The sequence below is a fragment of the Dermochelys coriacea genome, chromosome 12, assembly GCF_009764565.3.
Source record: "Dermochelys coriacea isolate rDerCor1 chromosome 12, rDerCor1.pri.v4, whole genome shotgun sequence".
NCBI classification, from domain to species: domain Eukaryota; kingdom Metazoa; phylum Chordata; order Testudines; family Dermochelyidae; genus Dermochelys; species Dermochelys coriacea.
In genome coordinates this window covers 13,954,117-13,977,160 of record NC_050079.1, presented here as the reverse complement: position 1 = coordinate 13,977,160, position 23,044 = coordinate 13,954,117, and the positions used below count along the sequence as shown (strand labels likewise).

Here is a 23,044-nt window from a genome sequence, read left to right as displayed (position 1 = left end):
AAGTTTGTAATGCCATTTTCAAGCTCAAATGTTATAGCTGGGTCATTTTTCTTGGGGTTAAAATAGATGGGTTAAAATAGTAAGCTGGGGGTAAATCCTGTTGTGACTGTGCCGATATGTTGTTTTGGGTTTCAAATCAGACCAGTTGGGTTTAGTCACTGCCTGGCCTGGAACTCTGGATGTCTTAAATGCTATGCTGCTGTGGATTATAGCCCTTACATCAACAGCCAGCATATAAGCATGCAGAGCACACTCTGGCTTCCACCTCCCAGTTACGTTTTGCAGGGTGACCCCAAGACCGTCCCTGTCCTGTATTTCCCCCAAAACGTCTGTCCTCTCAGCCCTCTCACCGAAAACTTACAGAAGTTAAGTTTGCTGCACCCTTCAAGAGACAGTACCTGGCAGCTTATTACCTTAACTGGGGTTAACACACTGAGTTGGTGTATAGTACAAGTAAAACAAGTTTGTTAAACAAAAAAGTTGTACGTTTAAGAGATACCAAGTATAAGGAATAAAGATAGAAAAGCTTACAAGCAAACAAAAGTAAAAATACGCTTCTAAGATTAAAACTTACTTTCAACAAGTTGCAATCTTTGCTTAAACAGGTTTCTCATCTATATTCAGTTCCCAGAGACTTCAGACTGCTTGGTTAAAGGATCCACTATTCTGTGATTTCAAGAGCTCTGGCCCTTTTAGTCTCTCATGTGAAGGAAGGCAAAAGCCAAGGAAGGCAAAATGGCTTTCTCTTTTTATATCTTCCCAAAGTTCAGTGATGCTGCTTCAAGAGGCAGGAAGGCTTCAGGAGTTGGCGGTGCACTCTCCATACCCCATCGAGATTAAGTGGTCATCTTTCCCCACTTGCTCTCCTGATGGCTTTGTTTACCATGCACGTAAATGTGCTTTTCTTTGTCTTTGGTCACACTTGCTTAATTTACACCAGAAACGCATTCAAGCAATGTGAAAACACACTCAGTTAAAGCTCAGGTGCAGCATCTGTAGTTTTCCTTAAAGATATCCTTTTTACTGAAATCAGCAGAGCAGCAACCTGGCACTTTGTATACACCTTCGCTAGACACTGTGTACTGGGTGTGAACAACTGCATCTGATGCAAAACTACCCTGCAGAGAAGCAATCTATGTAATAGGATTCTAGGATTCCTTAGATACATGGCTTGTGAATCACCAGAAGTGCACGACACATAGGAACAATCCCTGGAAGGAGGAAGATGGGTTACTCATCTTGTAGTAACAGGAGTTCTTCGAGATGTCTTTTCCCTATATATAGTGCACTACCTGCCCTCTTTCCCTGCTCCCTGGTCTCCTACTGGGAACTGGTGGTAAAGAAGGAACTGAGATGGTGGCAGTCTGGCAATCCCCCCTTTATTCCCTTGGTGCGGTGCACAAGGAGAGGTGAGGCACATGGGTGGACCAGATGGAGAGTGCTAGGTAAAAATCTATAGTTTTTGGAGTGCTTGCTCATGTCCATTCCATATTCGGTGTGTGTGCTCGCCACATGCACCGGTGCTGGAAGTTTTTTCCCTTAGCAGTGTCTGTAGGGGACCAATTCTGGCGCCCTCTGGAATGGCGCCTGCATGGTGTGGTATGAGGGGTGCTGCCGGCTCCCCCCACCCTGAATTCCTTCTTGCTGCCAGTCACTCTGCTGGAACTTCTGCTGCTTCGGCTAACTTCAGACAGCTGGTCCTCAATACCGTGGGGGAATGTTCTATCCTACAGTTTACTTCTGCCCCCCCTCTTTCCCTGTCCCTCTTCAGGGACTCTTCTCACAAGAGAAGGTAAAGGGGTTGCAGCAATTGGGTGCGGTGGAAGAAGTTCCTCTCGACTACAGGAACAAGAGGTTGTATTCCTGGTACTTAATCCCAAAGGCCAAGGTCAGTCTGCGGCCCATCCTGGACCTGAGGGACCTCAATAAGTATCTAAAGAAGCATGCTTCTATCTTCCCCTCCCTGGATCCAGGAGACTGGTATGCTGCTCTTGACTTGAAGGATGTGGACTTCCACATAGCAGTCTTTCAAGGTCACAGACCCTTCCTCTGGTTTACGGTGGACCCCCACCAGTACCCGTTTGCGGTCCTACCTTTCAGCTTGGCAACAGCACCCAGAGTGTTTACCAAGTGCATGTTGGTGATGACTGCTGACCTCAGGTGTCGGGGTATCCAGATCTACCCATACCTTGATGACTGGCTAATCAAGGGCAACTTCATGTCTCAGTTCCAAGAGGATGTTGTGGTGCTGCAAGCCATGTGCCGCCCACTGAGCCTACTGGTAAATGACAAAAAGTCTATGTTCATTCCAATGTAAAGGATAGAATTCATCGGAGCGGTGCTCAACTCAATCTGCGCCAGAGCGTTGCTGCTGCTAGAAAGGTTCCAGAAGTTGACGGACCTCATCGCAGAGGTCTCTGCATTCCCCCTGACTATGGCCAGGGTTTGCCTGCGCCTGCTGGGTCACATGGCAGCATGCACATACATTGTCCACCATGCCAGGCTTTGGATGCGGCCCCTGCAGCAATGGCTGGCAACAGTCTATTCCCAGTCCAGAGATCACCTTGACAAGGTTGTTACCATTCCCCCTATGGTACTTGCCTCACTGTGATGGTGGACCAATCGCATGACCTTCCTACAGGGGGTTCTGTTCGACACCCACCATCACTCCATCGAATTAGTATCGGACGCCTAGGATTTCGGCTGGGGTGCGCACCTTGGTGACCTCTAGACCCAGGATATGTGGTCCCCGGAGGAGATGATGCACATAAACGTCAAAGAACTCGGAGCAGTCAGCTTGGCATGCAGAGTCTTCCTATCTCACCTGTCGGGCAAGGTGGTGAGAGTCCTGACGGACAACACTGCCTCGATGTTCTACATCAACAGGCAAGGGAGAGCACGTTCGTCGACTCTCTGCCGAGAGGCACTCCATCTTTGGGATTTCTGCATCAGCCACGAAATCCATCTGGAAGCTTCTCACCTCCCTGGTGTCAAGAACATGCCAGCGGATCACCCCATCAGGGACTTCTCCTCTCACCATGCGTGGTTGTTCCACCCGGAGGTAGCCTGCATGATCTTTCAGAGGTGGGGAACTCCCCAAGTGGACCTGTTCGCCACCAGGCTAAACAGGAAATGCCACCAGTTTTGTTCGCAGCAAGGCTGGGCAAGGACTCCCTCTCAGATTTATTTCTCCTGTCGTGGTCAGGGAACCTGATGTACACATTCCCTGCGATTCCTCTCATCGGCAGGGTCCTGGCAAAGATCAAAAGAGACAAGGCACAAGTTATCATGGTCTCCCCGGCTTGGCCTCACCAGTACTGGTTTTGCACGCTCATGAACCTGGCAGTAGCCTCTCCCTGGCTCCTGCCCAACTGTTCCCGCCTGCTGTTTTTGTGAAATGTCTCCTTCCTGGTGGCAATTGCGTCAGCTCGAAGGGTTTCTGAAATCAGAGTGCTTACGTCAGAGCCACCCTACATGGTGTTCTATAAGGACAACGTTGAACTGCGACCGCACTCTGCCTTTTTACCCAAGGCAGTTTCGCAGTTTCACACTAATCAGGGTATATTTTTACCAGTCCTCTTCCCAAAACCTCCTAAATCTGATAGAGTGCAGGTTACACACTGTGGACGATAGGAAAGCACTAGCCTTTTATATAGAAAGAACTAAGTCGTTCCGTAAATAGACACAATTTTTCATTGCAGTAGCGGACAGAACAAAAGGCCTACCTATTTCTGGTCAGAGAATTTCGTCTTGGAACACCACCTGCATCAGGTTTTGTTATGAAGAGGCAAAGATACCACTGCTGGCGATCATTACCACCCATTCCACCAGAACACAAGCCTCGTTAGCAGCCTTCCTGGCCCAGGTGCCAATTCAAGATATCTGCAGGGCCGCTACCTGGTTATCCATCCATACCTCCATACCCATTACACCCAGCAGGTCCAGGGCAATGCCAGTTTTGACAGAGGAGTGTTAACAAGCCGCATGGCCATGAATTCCAAACTCGCCCCCGGGAATACCGTCTGTGAGTCTCCTAGAATGGAACCGACATGAGCAAGCACTCGAAGAAGAAAAAAGGTTACCTAACTCTCGTAACTGTTGTTCTTCAAGATGTGTTGTTCATGTCCATTCTGTGACTGGCCCTCCTACCCATCTTTCGGAGTTGCCGGCAAGAAGGAACTTACAGGGCATAGGGTCGGCGATGCCTCATATACTGGTGCATGAGTGTGGGACTCTACAGGGTGTCAGAGTCAGCCCTTCGGATATCACTAAGGCAAAAAATTCTGACGATGCACGTGGGTGCATGCGCACCTCAAATGGAATGGACACGAGCAACACATCTCAAAGAACAACAGTTACAAGAGGTAGGTACTGTTTGTTTTTTACTGCATGGTGAGTAAATCTATCCTTTTACATGCATCAATGGCTTGTACTTGTGGAAAATTATGGAGATTTTATGATTTGTTAAAATGTATACTTAAAATATAAACTTTAATCCTAGCGATTAGTATACTTTTGACAATTGCCTTCACAATGGAAAAAGAGAGATATTATTTTAAAAATGAAAGATTAGATTAGCTTTGACACTTGACGTGAAAATCAGAGGATCCAAGAGGAATACTTTATGGGTGTCTAAAGCTAATCTTGTTTTCACAGTCCCCTGCTACGCTTATGGTATGCAGAACATCTGGCTTATAAAATCACCTTCTTCTTGGACATGCTAGTTGGATTTTAAGTAGATTCAACTTCATTTTTGAATTTTCTGGGATTTATATTTTATTCAGTAGTTTTAAAGTTATCTTAACATAATTTTGTAGAATGTCAGGGGTCACTTGTGGTGGTCTAATTCTTCTACATGCTCCTGTCCAAAGAATCTGTGTTTCCCTCTACAAAACTGTTTTAAATTATGTAGATAACACAGTCTTAGAGTAAAATTTCATTGTATTTGTTAAAGGCATGTACTATATTATAAAAAAAAATAGCTATTGGTTTCTCAATTTGCAGTGGTAAACATCTCATTCATCGGAGGCGGGCATGGATTGTACTGAGGCTTGAAAATACACAGCCAGATTGGAAGCTTGTGATGAAGGCATTGCTTTCAGAAGTCAAGCAGTTTAGGAGGGCCTGAAAGGGAACTTCATGACAAAGGAAGAGACAAAAAGGGTGGGGGAGCTCAGAAGAGAGAGATTAGTATTAGTATCTGAAATTCAGGAGCTTTTAATCTCCACTACATTAACATCGTGAATATTTTTCTTAAAAATAATTTTGGTTTCAGTGTTCATGGTTTTCAATTTTTAAGAGCGTCACTTGAGCTCTTCTTAAATGGTCTAATTTTCATAGGGAAGGTGGAAGACCCATTTAGAATGTGTCAAAATGAACACCCACAAATAGAGACATAACAAAACAACTAATCATTTTTTAAAATGTAGGGCCCTTGTTCTGAATGTGGTGGTGTAGAACACAATCAAGATTAGTAGAGAACTGTAAAGAGCATTTTATATGTTGGGCAGTTTATTTCTTGGACAAATATGTGTGCTCTAACAGTATCAGCAAACTTTATGGATTTTATTTTTATACTACATAGGTTCTAAAAGGGTCCCCTACATTTTATTTGGTGAATTCAGCTTAAGGTCTAAGTACGTGCTTTACTTTTCAGTGAGACCGTTTGTGTGTTTAAAATTAAATATGTGCTTTGCCGGCTTGTGACCTAAGGTAATTGAATTGGGAACGGAACAGATTCAAACATGACAACAGGAACTGTGAATAAGAGCATGCACATTTATTTTTATATTTGTGGTTGGGTATTATATTATTGTAGCACCTACATATGTTAGGTGATAGTCCCTGCCCCAAATGGTCATGGCCAAAAATCTGCAAACACTTCTGCACTGTTTCATTTTACTATCCAGAGTATTCCTATTAAAATTAATGGGACTACTCATGTGAGTAAATCAAAGCATGTGCTTAAGTATTTGCAGGAGCAGGACCTAAATAGACAAGATACACAAAGGGTAGAAGAAAGGAAGTATCATTGTCCACATTTTGCAAATGGTTATGTGAGGTATAGAGAGATTGTGATTTATCCAAAGCCACCCAGGAAAATGTTGTAGAGCCAGGAATTGAACCCAAATCCTGAGTGCAAGTCCAGTGACTTAACCATAAGATTATCCTTACTTTTCTTTGTAGAAGAGTAGGGTTTGCATTCTAAATGGCATCATGTATAGATTTTGTAAGCAGTTCCTTTGTAAAAAGTTATTTCTCTTTTTTTTTTTTTTTTTTCCCTAGGATCGAGTTATGATTAACCGACTAGACAGTATTTGTCAAACAGTGTTGAAAGGTAAATGGCCTTCGGTAAGAAGAAGTTACGACAGCAATACAGTAGCGTCTTTCTACACAACCAAACTTCTGGACAGCCCGGGTGCAGCTGCAGACTACAGTGAACCTAGTGCACCAACACCACCAACTGCAGGTGTTAAGGAAGAACATGATCAGTCGCCACAGATGCCAAAGGTGAAGAAGCATGTACGAGAAAAGGAGTTTACAGTGAAAATCAATGACGTATGTTTATTTTTATTGCCCTAGGACCTGATTGCGATTGCGGTGTGCGGCATGCTTTACCTGCAAGTGGCTGCCTGCTCTCACTCTTATTTCCTTTGCACATTAGTTTACGGGTATTTGGATATGTTTCTTTTGGGCATTGGGCATTTTTAAATTTACATATCCTACTAGAGGGATCATCATTGAATGTATGTCCCTCTTTAAACTTCTGAAATCCTGCTGTTAAGATGCTTCCTCAAATGGTTTGTTTTGTGCAGTTTCTAATAGTCTGGTTAGTTGCATAAATAATAGGTGTTTCCAGTGAGTTTGACTTCTTTTGAACATTTTAGCATGCCCTACTCAAATTAGCACTTTATAATTTCATGTGCTTTTAAAAAGGTTACAAATAAATTCTGTAGTTTCACATACATACTAGAGGTGTCTAAAATACCCATTTCCTACATTTGTAATTTTGAATTTGTTGGTAGTAAGTACAAATGGATGAGAACTCAGTTCTAGTCATTGGATTTGGGATTTGCATAGGATGAGATTAAGGAAGTAGATAGATGTTCAGTATCTGAATTTTTCAATTAAGATATTAATTTATTCACAATTTGTATTCAGAAAAGTGGTCCTGTAAAATTTCTGGTTAGACTGGTTACTTTGAAGAAGAGCAAGGCTTGATTGAAGTCTTGTGTGATCTCATTTTCCCTCAACTCTTCTGTAATAGATGTGTTTTATGCGAGAATCCTGAACTATGAAGTAGTCATTTCTATCTCAGAAGACAGTCTTCTAACCCTGGCATTTGTTTAACAGGAAGGTGGTTTGAAGTTGACTTTTCAGAAGCAGGGGTTTTCTCAAAAAAGGCTGTTTGAAAGTGAAGAAGGCACGTTAGGACAGCAGCAATACCTGGCTCGGCTACGTGAGCTCCAGAATGCTTCAGAGACCAGCCTTGTCAATTTTCCAAAATCCTTACCAGAATCAGGTAAGCATTATGACTTATTATAGTGTCAATTTACATAATGCTCCCAGGTCACAAGAATCTCTTTGACATTGTATATTGTAGGGAAATAGACAAAGAGCCATTATACTTTGTCTGCCATTTTTTATCTGTGTTAATTTTCTGTGCACTCTTTGTAATCTGTCTCCTGTCTGAGGCAATCAAACAGTCAAGTATAGTAGGATAGAGACAGTTTTGTGCTTTACTACTGTGATCCTTAATAATATTCTGTATTATTAATCTTAATAACAAAACTGTATTATATTTCAATCGGAAATATGTATTATAGCTAGAAAATAGCCTCTGATACAAATTTAAGATCTGGATCCTCAATTTTTCATACCAGGGATGTTTAGATTTAGGTATTTGTTTTGGATCCATTTCTCATTATAGCTATGAAAGTCATTAAGTTCCAGAGGTTAATTACACATTTTTTGGGGAGGAAGGGGGGGAGATTCCTTTATACTTTTGAAATTTGTTACCTCTCCATTTCATCGGATGCCTTCTAGTTCTTGTGACAGTGTCATGACTTCTTTGGTGCCACTATGATCTCATTGTGGTAAACTCATATTTAGATTTTTCTATGGATATTTAGCCTAGTAATCTTCAATAGCTTTATTATATAAATATGTATTCAGAAAATGTCTAAAAGGGATATTATTTACCCTGTACATTACAATAGCTTCTTAAGAATGTAATTGTGTGTGTATATATAAAATTGTAACTCAGTAGACCGTAATGACTCGTATAGAGACATTATAATCTCTCACATATACCTGAGTTATGCATGTGAGTAACATTTATGAAAAGTAATGTGTGTAAACATGAAGTAGACACAATGTTTAAGATGTTCATAATATTGACCAATTGTTTACAAAGTTTTTTTTAAAATCTAAGCTCGAGTTACAGCAATTCCAAAATATATCTTTAACTTTGAAAAATGTACACATTTTTCATTTATGTAGAATAGAATCTTATTGAAATCATTTTGTTGAATACAAGCTACATAAAAATACAGAAGTAGAAACTTGGTATGTCAAGTTTCAACTTAAAACAGGATAATACATCTCAGATCCTTAAGCCTATTAAACATGTATGACAGTGTTGTCAACTTGTGTAATATTTTGGGACTTTAGGGGTTCTCATTAATTTATTTTTTTCTTCAATCTTGCAAATTTTTGCCATCATCTAAAATGGCTCCCATATCCCATTACCGTCTGGGTCTGAAGGCACATGCTTTCCTTAGCAAGATGCATTGTATATCCATTTGACCTTTTCAGATGGAAGTGAGGCTGCCCTCAAGCAAAGATAGATGCCATCCTATTGGTTTCCAATGGCTCTGAAGCCAGGCTACTCTCAGGGAAGATAGTGTCCCCTTAGTCACTCTGTGAGGGCTTGGCAAATATAGAAGTATTAGGAATGGGACTGCAGGGACTGTCAGGGAATGGAGTGGGTTAGGGAACTGGACAAGGCACTGTGAATCAAAGGAATCTGAAAAGCAGAGTACAGATAGGATGGGGTACTGGGAATGTTGTGATCAGGAGGCCATCTGAGGGGTGGCAGGAGGATATGAAGGCAAAGTGAGAGAAGCTGAAAGAGTGCAGAGAAATGTGGTATGGAAGAGAAAGAGAATGTGATGGATAAGAAACTGTGAGGGAGGGAAATATGAGTAGGGGTGAATGTAGGTGACAGTAGATTGTGGGGAAACATGTGGAAAGAATGTGAGTGCGGTACCTGCCTATCCTGTTTAGCTAAGGACTGGATAGAATGGAATTGCCACATGCCACCCCAAGAGGACAATAGAAGGTAAGTGGAGTTCCCTCTAATCAGTGAAAAAAGATGCTGCATTTTTGTGTATATTTAAGGTTGCATTTTGACCCTAAGATGATCACACATACAATATGCATGGGGAGCTCCCCCTTAAAGGTGAAAAATCAAAAGAGGTGAAAATCTGTGATTTAAAACAAACAAACAAACAAAAAAAAAACCTCAAACCCACCATGTTTTTAAGTTAATCTTAAGACATTATTTTGGAAGATGGTGTAGTGTCTCATATGTTGAATGTTGAGCTTGTCAGTACCTTGATGGAGATTCTTAAATGGGTACAACTTTCTAGGAATTTAAGTCCAAAACATATTACCTTAAAATTGGTTCATTATGTTGGTGAATGATATCTACGTATAGAATACTGATTCGAGAACACTTGCTTTCCTTTTTTCAACACCACCAATTGGGGTGATCCTTCTTAAACAGTTGTCGTCCCTGCTGGCTTTGGAGCGGTTGTCTGCTAAAAACACTGTTCTGAGCTAATCATGGTCAGACTAACAGCACTAAATGATGCTGGTTCGCAAATAAAGAAATAAAATGCAGTAAGCACTGATAGCTTCTTCTGTAATAGAAAATTAAATCATTTGGAGTTAAAAAAAAAAAATCTTTCCCTTATACAATGGAGATGAAAAAATAGTTGATAGTTTTAATTTTAATAGTACTAGCAGCTGCAACTATGATTTATTGATCTCTTTTGTTTCTCTGTACTTGTTACAGGGTCTCTTTAGCGGTTTGATTTTTTGTTTATATGTGGGAATTATCTATAAACTACTCTATTTCAAATTATGGAACTTTTTTATTGAATGTGTTCCTGATTATAAATGGAACATACCTTTGACTCATTAATGATATTGCATTATTAATTTGATAGGCGCTTCCAGTCAGTTAACAGTTAATGCTAATGGAGTGATAGTCGACAGCCAGCCTGTAGTCAAAAAGAGGAGAGGAAGGAGGAAGAATGTAGAAGGAGTTGACATCCTCTTTATAAATAGAAATAAACCATCTAATCATGTAAGTAAATCTGATTCTATATCCAAAATACAAGTTCAATTTTACTGTGAATTGCTTAATTGAGCATATTGTGCTGTGAACAAATAATTGCTAAACTTTAGCATTCAGATGATTTCATCTGGAATTACTCAGCATAAGCTTATAATTAAGGTCCTACTTAACTTGCAATATTGTGAAAATTGCAGATTCTGCAATATTACGCTTTCACTGCAATTTTGACAGTGGGAGCCCTGGCTCCTTCTGTCAGCCCCAGGCAGCCAACAGCAGGAGCCACCACTCTCAGCCATAGATAGCAGAAAGTGGAAAATCGCACAAAAGTAATAATGGACTTTATTACTCCAAATAATAAGGTCCATTATTACTTTTCTGCAATTTTCCATGACCTGTTCACAATTTTTTGATGATCATCCTGCAGTTCAAATATTGCCTTACTTATAATCTTTTAAATGTGAACTGGAAAGGATTTTTATTAAAAACAAACAAAAAGCCACATCTATGATATTGCTTAATTACAATATGGAAAATTACATATAGATCTCTTTCAGAATGTAATTGGCTGTGTATTTAACTAAATTGGAGACCACCTACCAATTCTTTGTGACATTTGTTTTCCAATGTATTGCATGTTTCTCAGAATATTTTGTCTTTCTACAGGTTAGTCCAGGTATTAACACCTCGCAAGTTGCTCCAGTAATAAACCCAACACTTACTTATGCTCAGTCCCAAGGTCTACTTGACGCAGAAAGCCCAGTTCCTGTCATTAACCTGAAAGATGGAACGAGACTTGCAGGTGATGATGCACCAAAAAGGAAGGATTTAGAGAAATGGCTTAAGGAACATCCTGGTTATGTTGAAGATTTAGGAGCTTTTATTCCTGTGAGTATTATTTTGAACTCTGCTTCAACTAAATAGTGAGTCTCATTCTGCTTCTGCATATTGTATTTAAATTTGTAATATATACCACATGGGATTCCTTATTCTCTTCTTTTTTCCCCCTTCTTTATTTTCACTTGATTTGAAGCGGAAGTCTATGGGATGGTCTCTTAATTTCTATCTATCTATCTATCTTCCCACTCCATGCAATTTGTACACTAAGGCCAGCCCAGGAATATAGCATTTAATCACTAATAAAAAATAATATATAGCAAGATGCATTATCTATTGCCATTTTTTATGGAGACTGATCAATTTCAAATATTTCTTTAATGAAAATTAGGAAATATGTATTCATGTGATGTTTCATTAGTTATAAATGATACTGAAAATAGATGCGTGCATTCTCACAATTATGCAAGAAGAGTAAGTTGGTTACAGTGGGATAAATATCATAGGGAACTATGTTTTAAATGCTTAGTAATGTCAAATGTGAAATGAATTTGCTATTCCCACCTTGATACCTCTGAGCTTGCAACCTACTGATCCATAAATCTGCACATAACAGACATTAATGGGATATTACCACATTTATGGGATTAAAACCAAAAATTTTCTGTTCTGTAAAAGTGTTTTAATATGAAGTAATATGGGATAAACTGATATACCCAGAAGTAAAGTACTCCTGAAAATTGCAATTTCATCAATACAAAAGGGGAAGCAGGAAACGATGAGCTCAAAATGGAATTGTTTGTGTACCTTTTGTCTTGCACTGGGTGTATATAAATTTGGTTAAATTTTGGACTAAATTCTAATATTTCAGTTTAAGAATAATTTCAAATAACTATTAGAAGCTGAATAACTAAAAGGAGGCATCGGTATTCTCCAGCTACCTATATCATAGACTCTCAGCCACTTTTTCTCCTCTTCTTCGTGATTGATTCGTGTTAGGCCCGTCCATTCTGTCCTTGCTCTGTTGGTAAACCTGTCAGGGTATTAGGAGGTTGAGGGTGCTACGTATATTCATACAATCTGTTGTAAATATTTAATTTTTATTCCAGTATCTTACCTGTGCCCATTAAATAGTGTGTTTATTATCTATCTCAATGGTCAAGTCTTCAGAATGCTGAATGCTGATTGGTTGATAAATAACAAAAGTGCACCTTGATGTTCTACATGCCCCTCAGGTGCAGACTCTTCACGCTAACAGGGACAGTCATATCTAACAAATACTTCATCTTCCAAAGTTATGATCTTGACTAACTATGGGATTCTGTTATTGTTAATAATCCTGCTATATTAGAATAAATATGTAATACATGTTCTTCTATCGTTATTGTCGTAGCCACCAGTCTGCTCCAAATTTGACTTCAGCCAAATGCTATTTTCAGGTTTTTTTGGTCAAATAGTAAAATTAAGCAGTGAATACACTCATAAGTTAAACATCTCATCTTATATAGTTTTTATGGTAATACTTAAAAACAATGACTGTATGAGACATCAGATATAGTAAAAACTCTAGCAGGCAGGTGTGCCTCCTATTGCGGTCCCTACACACTGCTCTAGTGAAGTATGTGAACAATTTCCCCAGCACAGGAGCACCAGAGGTCCAATGTAAGTGTCACTATGCAATCTCTTGAGCAACTTCCAGCTGGAGAGGGCATGTCAAGTAGGTCGGTGAGAGTCCATAGTGGTGATCACTGCAGAGATTTTTGGGCTGTGGTGCAGCCTGTAGGCCATCTTGAGGAGTCTGCCATAAATTAGTACAGAACATACCATTCATCTTGAAGTGATCGTCTGAATGTGTATTCCAAACATGGGTTTGCATGCGCCAGAGTACAGAATTTTTTGCAAGCATTGTTGGCCCTCATATGCTCTGTAGTTCTCCTTGTACTCTGAACTGGGGGAATGAAGCAGTGAGGGCCAATGCTTCTCCAGGTCCTTCTTACCACTGGATGATCTGAGTTGAAATCTTTGATATCTTCAGCTCCTTTCTACTGTATCACTTCTGTAAATATATTGTAAATAGTTTTAGTATTTTTCTCATATAGTATAGTTAGCTATTTTCTGTTCCCCTCCACCCCTCCCAAGAAGGAATTTTCCCTCCCAAGAAGGCTGAGATTATGCCTGGGATTTTGCGGTTCAAAAACTGCATTTCCTGCTATTGCTCCATTTCTGTGAGCAGTGAAGATCAATATTGTCTCTGCTGCCTGGGTAAGGCTCACTTCTTAGCCAAGTGCAGCATCTGCTGCTCCTTTCCCCCCACAACTCATGAGGGTTGGGAACTGAGACTTCGGAAACACCTGATGGAGAAGGCTATGAGACACCAATCAGATCCAGATCGGAGAGACCCCTCCACCCACAATACATCAGTCTCCTCAATCATAAGTTTGGGAATGAAGGCTAAGACTTCTAGAGGCTAAGACTTCTAAGCCACTTCCAATAAGAGTAAAGGACAAAGGGACAAATTGTCTTCTCTGAGGACTGCTTTGAAGAGAAAGGAGCCCTCCCCAATCCTGTCAGAGTCAGAAGAGCCTTTATGCACAGGCATCAAGGACTTAGGCCCGAGTAAATCTTCTCAGCAGGAGAAGATGGTGTGGAAGAGTACAGATCCATTCTAGCATCGGTTCCTATGGCGAAGGCTCAAGCCAAACAGCCTCTGATGCTCACATCATCATCTAGAGCAGATATTGTGCCTAAAGCAACATTTTCCAGATGAGATCAGACTTCCACTGTAACCAGGGAAACTCCTGTTGCAATGGCTCCATCAGTGAACTCTCCCCACACCTCCTGACAGTCTGAGATCTTTGTCTCCATGGAGGACATTTTTGCTCTCCCCTATCATCCACCCCTCCTGTCGAGATCATCTTTATTTCAGGACATTGTCATTCCAGAGGAAGGACTATCCCAAGGATGCAGAGTAATTCTCCCATCCCAACCTGCCAGCCTTGGTGTGCAGCCATCAGTACTATCAGCAGTCCAGGATCCAGTCTTTTTCTTACACGTACCTCTGATTGAGAATCACTGGTCTAGAGGAACAGCTACAGCCCTTGTTACGAGGAGAGACTTGTGGTTACAATCTTCAGGTTTCCCGAGATAGATACAGACTACCATCCAGGATCTGCTCTTTGATACGATCAGTCTGTTTCATGAGGAGACAGATGAATCTCTCTGCTTCCTCAAGGACTCAAAGACAACTCTTCACTCTCTGGCATCTCTATACCCATGCCCCCAAAAGAAAATATCATCAACAGAGGTATAAGGTGGGACTACCTACCCAGCTCTTTTATCATCATTGTCCTCAGGAACCACCACTAAAAGACAGAAGGTTTATAGGTCCAGGAATACAGTCTCTGCAGCATCTTATTTCAACCCTTAGTCCAAGAGTTTCTTTTTACGAGACTGTAGAGACCCCCACATATCTTCATTGTTGCCACATCGTTTTTGATTTTTGGAGACCACCTTACCCATTTTGCCCGCAACTGTAGGGCCCTAACTGCCGACAAATGCGTACTGGAAGTTATTCATGGCAACTATCTGATTGAGTTTCTGGCTACTCCTACCCACAAACCCCCTTCACAGTTCCTTTTCAGGGACCATTCTCATGAGATGATTCTCTGACGGGAAGTGGACTCAAGTTTCTCGTCCTACACCAGGTCACTATCAGACCCCGGACCTCAATCAGAACTTGCCTTTCCCTTCTCGGCCACATGGCACCATGTACACACATGATGTCATTTTCCAGGCTTCATCTTTATTGTCGTCAAGCCTGGCTTCTCTCTGTGTACTCACCGGAGAGAGATAACATCAACAACGAGGTGGCAATTCCATCCAAGGTTTTGGACTCTGTCATCTGATTGACAAAACCAAAGTTCAGGTGGGGATCCCTTCCTTCACACTGACTCCCAAGGCAGTCATCTTGACTGATGCATGCCTCTTAGATTGGGACGCTCATATGGGTGATCATACAGCACAGGGCCTCTGGACCCTTAGGGAGTCCAGAATGCACATGAATTTACTAAACTCAAGGGGTTCATTGAGCCCGCAGCGCCTTCCTCTCACTTGTCTGATCCTGGCATGTCCAAGTAATGTTGGACATATGGATAACTATATTCTATATATACAAGTATTGGGAAACGAGAGCCCCATTCCACTTTGTATAGAGGCAGTCAACCTCTGGAATGATGCATCAGCCATCACATACCCCTTTCGGGAGTATACTTACCAGGGGGTGCAGAATTCCCTAGCAGACATCTCAGCAAACATTTTTCTGCTACCCATGAATGGGAAAGTCACAGTTTGGTTCTCAGCAAGGTCTTCACCCAATGGGAAATGCCAACCTCAAACCTTTTTTGCCTCACACATGAACAAAAACATCCCCCATACTGCCGCAGAGCAGCCCTGGGCAAGGTCTCATTGGGAGATGCTCTTCTGCTCTTCCATCCTTAAAGGTTTTTAAGGCCCAGCTTGACAAAGCCTTAGCTGGGATGATTTAGTTGGGGTTGGTCCTGCTTTGAGCAGGGGATTGGACTAGATGACTGCGTGAGGTCTCTTCCAACCCCAATATTCTATTATTCTGCTACTATGAAAGGATCACCTGAAGTATGCCATTCCTCTCATTCCATTAATACCACAGGTTCTATAGAAAATCTCTCAAGCAGAGCTTGAGTCATCCTTATTGTGCCCAACTAGATGATCACAATGGTCCCTTCTGGTCTTGGAATCTGTGAAGCTGTATAAAATTGGCTGAGACAGTTATGGTTTACAGATCTACTGAAGGTCTCAGTTCAGCCACCATAAACATCTGCCCATTTGAAGACCTTCTAACAAAACACAAAGGCATTTTCAGGCACCCCCATTCCAGAACCACTGCAGATCATAGCTTAGTATTTGAATAGGCATCAAATGTAGAGTGCTCATGTTCCAGAATGGTGCAATCTATCCGTAACAAAGCAGAAAAGACTCTACTAAGATACGTTGTTCAGCCTAATGGAAGCGTTTTTCCACTTGGGCTCAGTAGCACCAGAACTGGCTGGAATCCCTGCTATCCTGGAATATTTTTTTACCTATCAGTCTCCAGGTCTCACTTTCAGTTCCTTCTAGGTGCATGTAGCAGCAATCAGTGCTTTTCATCCTCTGGCAGATAACCACATGATTTCACTCATCCTATCACAACTCACTTTTTGAAAGGGCTTCTTAGATCCTTTCCACTATTGGTAAAGTTTGCACCTCAGTGGGACTTCAGTTTTGTTCTGTCATTTCTCATCAGCATCCCCTCAAGCCTCTGGTCACATGCTCTGTGGTCCATCTGTCTATGAAGTTGGCCTTTCTAATCACTATAACATCAGCCAGAAGATTCAGCGACCTGGGGACACTTATGGCAGACCTGCCATATACTTACTTCTATAAAGAAAAAGTCTCATTACATCCCACCCCAAATTCATCCTTAAAGAAGTTTCTGAGTTTCATATGGCTCATACCATCCACTTACTGCTATTTTCCCCTCTAAACCATGTGCCTCAGATGAAATGAGGAGGCTGCATTCTCTGGATGTCCAAAGGGCCTTTTACTTACAAGGGCCTTTTGTCCAGTAGGCCTTTTACCTACAAAGAACAAAAGATATTAGAAAGACATCTAAACTATTTGTTTTCATAGCAAAGAGATCATTGGGTCAAGCTGTATGTGTTTAGAGATTTTTCTAAATGGATGTCTGATTGTATTATCCTTTGTGTTATCTGCTAGCTCACATTTTCCTCCTCTTCCCAGAGGGAGTGAAGGCTCATTCTACCAGAGCTCAAGGAACCTCTGCTACATCTCTGAAACTGTGGGTATGTCTACACTACGAAATTAGGTTGATTTTATAGAAGTCAATTTTTAGACATCGATTTTATACAGTTGGTTGCATATGTCCCCACTAAGCACATTAAATCAGCGGAGTGCATCCTCGCTACCATGGCTAGCATCGACTTAGAGTGGTGCACTGTGGGTAGCTATCCCACAGTTCCCACAGTCTCCGCTGCCCATTGGAATTCTGGGTTAAGTTCCCAATGCCTGATGGGGCGAAAACATTGTCACGGGGGGTTTCGGTTACATGTCATCAGTCATCCCTCCCTCTGTGAAAGCAACAGCAGACAATAGTTTCGCACCTTTTTTCCTGGGTTACCTGTGCAGACACCATACCACGGCAAACATGGAGCCCGCTCAGCTCACCATCACTGCTGCTATTGTGAGCATTGTAAACACCTCGCACATTATACTGGAGTATATGCAGAACCGGGCTAAGAGACGCCATCACAAGGAGGATTTTGATGAGGACATGGACACAGACGTTCCTGAAAGCACAATTGTGGCAATTGAGAAATCATGGCAGCAGGAGGGCTGGTTGATACAGTGGAACACCGATTCTGGGCCAGGCAAACAAGCACAGACTGGTGGAACCACATAATGTTGCAGGTATGGGATGATTCATAGTGGCTGTGAAACTTTTGCATGCGTAAGGCCACTTCCTGGAACTCTGTGAGTTGCTTTCCTTCACCCTGAAGCGCAGGAATACCAATATGAGAGCTGCCCTGACAGTTGAGAAGCAAGTGGCAATAGCCCTGTGGAAGCTTGCAACACCTGACTGCTACGGGTCAGTCGGGAATCAATTTGGAGTGGGCAAGTCTACTGTGGGGGCTGCTGTGATCTAAGTAGCCAATGCAATCATTGACGTTTTGTTATCAAAGGTAGTGACTCTGGGAAATGTGCAGGTCATACTGGATGGCTTTGCTGCAATGGGGTTCCCTAACTGTGGTGGGGCGATATCCCCATATTACATATCCCCATCTTGGCACCGGATCACCTTGCCAACCAGTATGTGAACCGCAAGGGGTACTTCTCAATGGTGCTGCAAGCACTGGTGGATCACAAAGGACATTTCACCAACATCAATGTGGGGTGTCCGGGACAAGTGCATGACACTCGCATATTTAGGAACTCTGGGCTGTTCGAGCAGCTGCAAGAAGGGACAGAAAATTACCGTTGGGGATGTTGAAATGCCAATAGTTATCCTTGGGGAACCAGCTTACCCCTTGCTCGCTGTCTCATGAAACCTTAAACAGGCAGCCTGGACAGTAGTAAGGAGCAGTTCAACTATAGGCTGAGCAAGTGCAGAATGGTGGTAGAATGTGCCTTTGACGTTTAAAAGCTCGCTGGCGCTGTTTGCTGACTAGGTCAGACCTCAGCACAACCAACATTCCCATTGTTATTGCTGCTTGCTGTGCGCTTCATAATTTCTGTGAGAGTAAGGGGGAGACGTTTATGGCGGGGTGGGAGTTGAGGCAAATCACCTGGCATCTGATTTTGAGCAGCCAGACACCAGGGCGATTAGAAGAGCATAGCAAGGCGTGCTGCGCATCAGAGAGGCTTTGAAAACCAGTTTCATGACCGGCCAGGCTTCAGTGTGACAGTTGTGTGTTTTTCTCCTTGATGCAAACCCACCCCCTTTGTTGATTTTAATTCCCTGTAAGCCAACCACCCTAACCCCTTCAAAATAAAGTAACTATTGTTTTGAAACCAAGCATTCTTTCTTTATTAATTTAAAAAAAAATGAGATAACGGACAAGGTAGCCTGGGTGGGGCAGAGGAGGAGGGAAGGACAAGGCCACATTATTATAGCCACACTAAAAATCAAACTGTTTGAATGACAGCCTTCTCTTGCTTGGGCCATCCTCTGGAGTGGAATGGCTGGGTGCCCGGAGCACCTCCTCCCCCCCCCGTTCTTGGGCATCTGGGGGAGCGGATACTTGAGGAGGAAGGTATGCGGTTATACGGTGGATGCAGCGGGGGGCTGTGCTCTTGTTGGCTTTCCTTCAGCTCCAACAGACGCTTCATCAACTCCGTTTGCTCCTCCAACAGATGGTATTGGCTTCCGGGAGCTATCCCTGTTGTAGCCTCTGTCCAACATGCCCTGTGAGATTTTGGCAAATATATTTGCATTTCTTCTTTTTGATTGGAGTTTGGCCTGCACAGATGCTTCTCCCCATACAGCAATCAGATCCAGTGTCTCCCTTTTGGTCCAGGCTGGAGCTCGTTTGCAATTCTGGGGGGACTGCATGGTCACCTGTGCTACTGAGTTTGCCATACTGACCAAACAGGAAATGAAATTCAAAAGTTCCTGGGGCTTTCCCTGTGTACCTGGTAGTGCATCAGAGTTCAAAGCACTGTCCAGAGCAGTCACAATGGAGCACTCTGGGATAGCTCCCGGAGGACAATACTGTTGATCTGTGTCTGCACTACCCCAAATTCAACTTAGCAAAGTCGATTTTAGCGCTACTTCCCTCGTCGGGGAGGAGTACAGAAGTCGATTTTAAGAGCCCTTTAGGTCGACAGAACAGGGTTGGTTGTGTGGACGCAATCATTTTTTAAATCGACCTAACGCAGCTAAATTCGACCTAACCCCATAGTGTACACCAGACCTGTCTGTACCCTGCCAGGAGGCTGATATCTAGTAGAGAGATGTAGAGCAGCTACTGGGAGCTCCTTGCATATCTTCACAATATATTATGCTTTGGTCCATCTTCTCTGGCAGATACAGCTGTGAGGATAGCAGTATTATAGTCAGCTATCACTTCTTCATCCTCACATCCACCATCTGTTTGAGTACTGCTTGTTAATCTCCCACCCGTGGAAAACACATAGGGACTATCACTCGAAGGAGAAATGGAGGTTACTTATCTGTAACTGGAGGTTCTTCAAGATGTGCAGTCCCTATCTGTATTCCACTCCCTTCCCTCTGCTCCGGATTCTTTGGATATTGGGTAAGAGTAGGAACTGGAGAGGCATTGGCCCAGACCGTCGGTTTGTAGCACAAGGAGAGCCATGGCACATGTGTGGGTTAAAAGATGGTACTTGCGAAAAATTCTGGACTCAGGCGTGTGGTGTGCATGCGTAGCCATGTGTGGAACACAGATCACACATCTCAAAGAGCCTCCTATTTCATTTGTCACCTCAGTTTTCCTTTTCCTGTTGTCCTTTCCACCACCACTCCTCCCCCAGCAAACTAGCAACTGTGAGTGACAACTTAGTGTTTCATACTCATTACATCCCAGTAAATGCCATTACTCTACTATATGTTGACCAGCTGATATGTAAATGTATAATTGGAAAAAAAAATGTCTAAGTGTATTGATAAATTTTAAAAGAACATAGTATGAAAGTGCAGAATTTTATACTGAGATTTTCAGAGTAGTGCAGGGGATTTGGCCATGCACTGCTTTGAGACTCAGTTTTTAAAATCGGAAGACAACAGTTGCACCGTAACTCCTCGATTAAAGTCTTCCTGGTTAACGTTGTTTTGTTGTTACGTTGCCGATCAATTAGAGAACATGCTTGTTTAAAGTTGCGCAGTGCTCCCTTATAACATTGTTTGGCAGCTGCCTGCTTTGTCCACTACTTGGAGAAAGAGCAACCTGTTGGAGCTAGCTGATGGGGGCTTGGAACCAGGGTGGGCCGGCAGCTCCCCGCTCCCCTAAGTTCCCTGTGTGGCAGCCGTTCAACAGGCTATCTGTTACCCATAGTTCAGCTGTCCTTCCCCCCACTGCCTTGGAGCTGCTCCCAGGAGCCTCCTGCTTGCTGTGCAGGGGGCGGCGGGGTGGGTGGCTAATGTCAGGGTGTCTCCTTCCGCGCTCCTTCTCCCCACTACTTTACCCTATTTCCACAGAGCGGCAGGGGGACATGCCTCCGTCCTGAGCGCTGTCAGTTTTCTGGCTGCAGCTGCTGTCTCAACTTGCTGATCTTCTTAAAAAGGCAATAAGAACAGGAGTACTTGTGGCACCTTAGAGACTAACAAAAGCTTATGTTCAAATAAATTTTAGTCTCTAAGGTGCCACAAGTACGCCTGTTCTTTTTGCGGATACAGACTAACACAGCTGCTACTCTGAAACTTGTCATTAAAAAGGCAATGTACTTAGAGTGGTGTCATTGTACTTAAAGGAGCATGTGCCTCTCTCTCTCTCTCTCTCTCTGCCATGCTGTCTCCCCTCCCTCCATTCATGCTGCCTTGTAGACTGTGAGGCTACATTAACAGCGATTTAACCCTTGAGGGCACAGCCAAGTGCTAGTTCATCATTTAGCAGTAAGGCATTCCCTGGGAAATATCCCATCCTCTTCCACCCTCTAACTTCATCACCTTAACCAAGCTTCACAATCATTATTGCTGTGTACAGTATTAAATTGTTTGTTTAAAACTTATAGTGGGTGGGTGTGTGTATATGCATATAGCCTTTTATCTGGCGAAAAAAATTCCGTGGAACCTAACCCCCTTCCCTCTTCCCCCCCCCCCCCCCAATTTACATTAATTCTTATGAGGAAATTGGTTTTGCTTCACATTGTTTTGCTTAACATAGCATTTTTCAGGAACATAACTACAACGTTAAGCGAGGAGTTACTGTACAAGGTAAGACTGCTTGTGATGTTGGAAATATGAAAGCATTTACCTTAAAATGAAAGGGTGGCTTATAAGAATAAATAAACAAGTCAGCTTTCTCAGGACTTTTGTAAGTAGTTTTACTAGAAGACTAAGAGTAATAATTCATTTTTTAAATCCCTCTAAAACAGAGAATGCAGCTTCATGATGGGAGGCCCAAACAAAAAAGGCACCGTTGTCGAAACCCTAATAAACTGGATGTTAATAGTCTCACTGGTGAAGAACGGGTTCAGCTGATCAATAGAAGAAATGCTAGAAAGGTAATCATATTACTGTGTCCACTCGCTCTTTGCCCAAACAAAAAATTTATGTGAAATGAAGTTTTCACATCTTCTGCTAAGAAGTCCTTATGTACAGTCTAAAGTTTGTTTTATTAAGTTGTTTTGTAAATGGGACATGAAGCATAATGATAGTGTTTAAATCAGGATTTAGTAATCGGAGAAACTTTAATAAGTTGCTGCAAAATTATTCTGGAGATTCTGTGCAAAATTACACGCACTAAGTGAATATACAGCATTGTATATTTCTGTTCAGTGGAATTCAGCCAATGCAGAGGGCCTGCACAATGTCCTATGCACTACTCCAACCCCATGTTAAAAAATTTGAAGAAGTTTATAGGGCCATGCATGAGCCCCCAGCTCTGGGTTGAATTTCATCTACTAAGAATAATACACTATTAAACTGAGACTTCATAATAACGAGTAAATTCTGAATGATCAAGTACTGTGAAAATGCAGCTATAAGGTTGGAGTCACCGTGTGGAAAAACAGATTGATAAGTTTGAGCTGCACTGGATTTGTTTAAGCTTATTAGCGGGATATTCTTAAATTGATGTTTTAACACTGTAATTTTTCTTTCACAGAAGATTGAAAACTTTTTTTTTAAGCTAAAATACAGTTGTCACCCCCTCTCTGGATATTTCTAGACCATCCCTGCCAGAGTTAACTTAGTATAAATATTTCCAGCAAATAATTTTATTAAAAATTTCCCAAGTGCTGTTGCGTCTTACTTGGGTTAAAAGTTTTGTTTAAACAGACATACTAATGACTAGATTTCCTGGCACCTCACTCTTCTGTCTGCAAACACATATCCTTCTAATGTTAACAGCTCATTAAAGGACATTTCTTCTCCAGCCTCCAGGCAGGGTAGAGACAGTTTCAGAGCTACTGTGTGTGTGTGTGTGTGTGTGTGTGTGTGTTGGGTAAATCTACAGAGTTGAACGGGCTGAAATGCCAGTAATTTCTGCCAGGTTTCAGAGTAGCAGCCGTGTTAGTCTGTATTCGCAAAAAGAAAAGGAGTACTTGTGGCACTTTAGAGACTAACAAAGCTGT

The 23,044-nt window shown here is 42.1% G+C and overlaps 1 protein-coding gene across 1 annotated transcript in view; it reads left to right on the top strand.

The window, feature by feature from the left end:
* Positions 1–23,044, top strand: part of CHD9 (chromodomain helicase DNA binding protein 9) — a 193,864-nt gene that overhangs the window by 159,602 nt on the left and 11,218 nt on the right. The window contains 5 exon segments of the mRNA XM_043495245.1: positions 6,286–6,558; positions 7,354–7,522; positions 10,236–10,375; positions 11,030–11,251; positions 21,845–21,973. Coding sequence (XP_043351180.1) covers positions 6,286–6,558; positions 7,354–7,522; positions 10,236–10,375; positions 11,030–11,251; positions 21,845–21,973 — 933 coding nt within the window.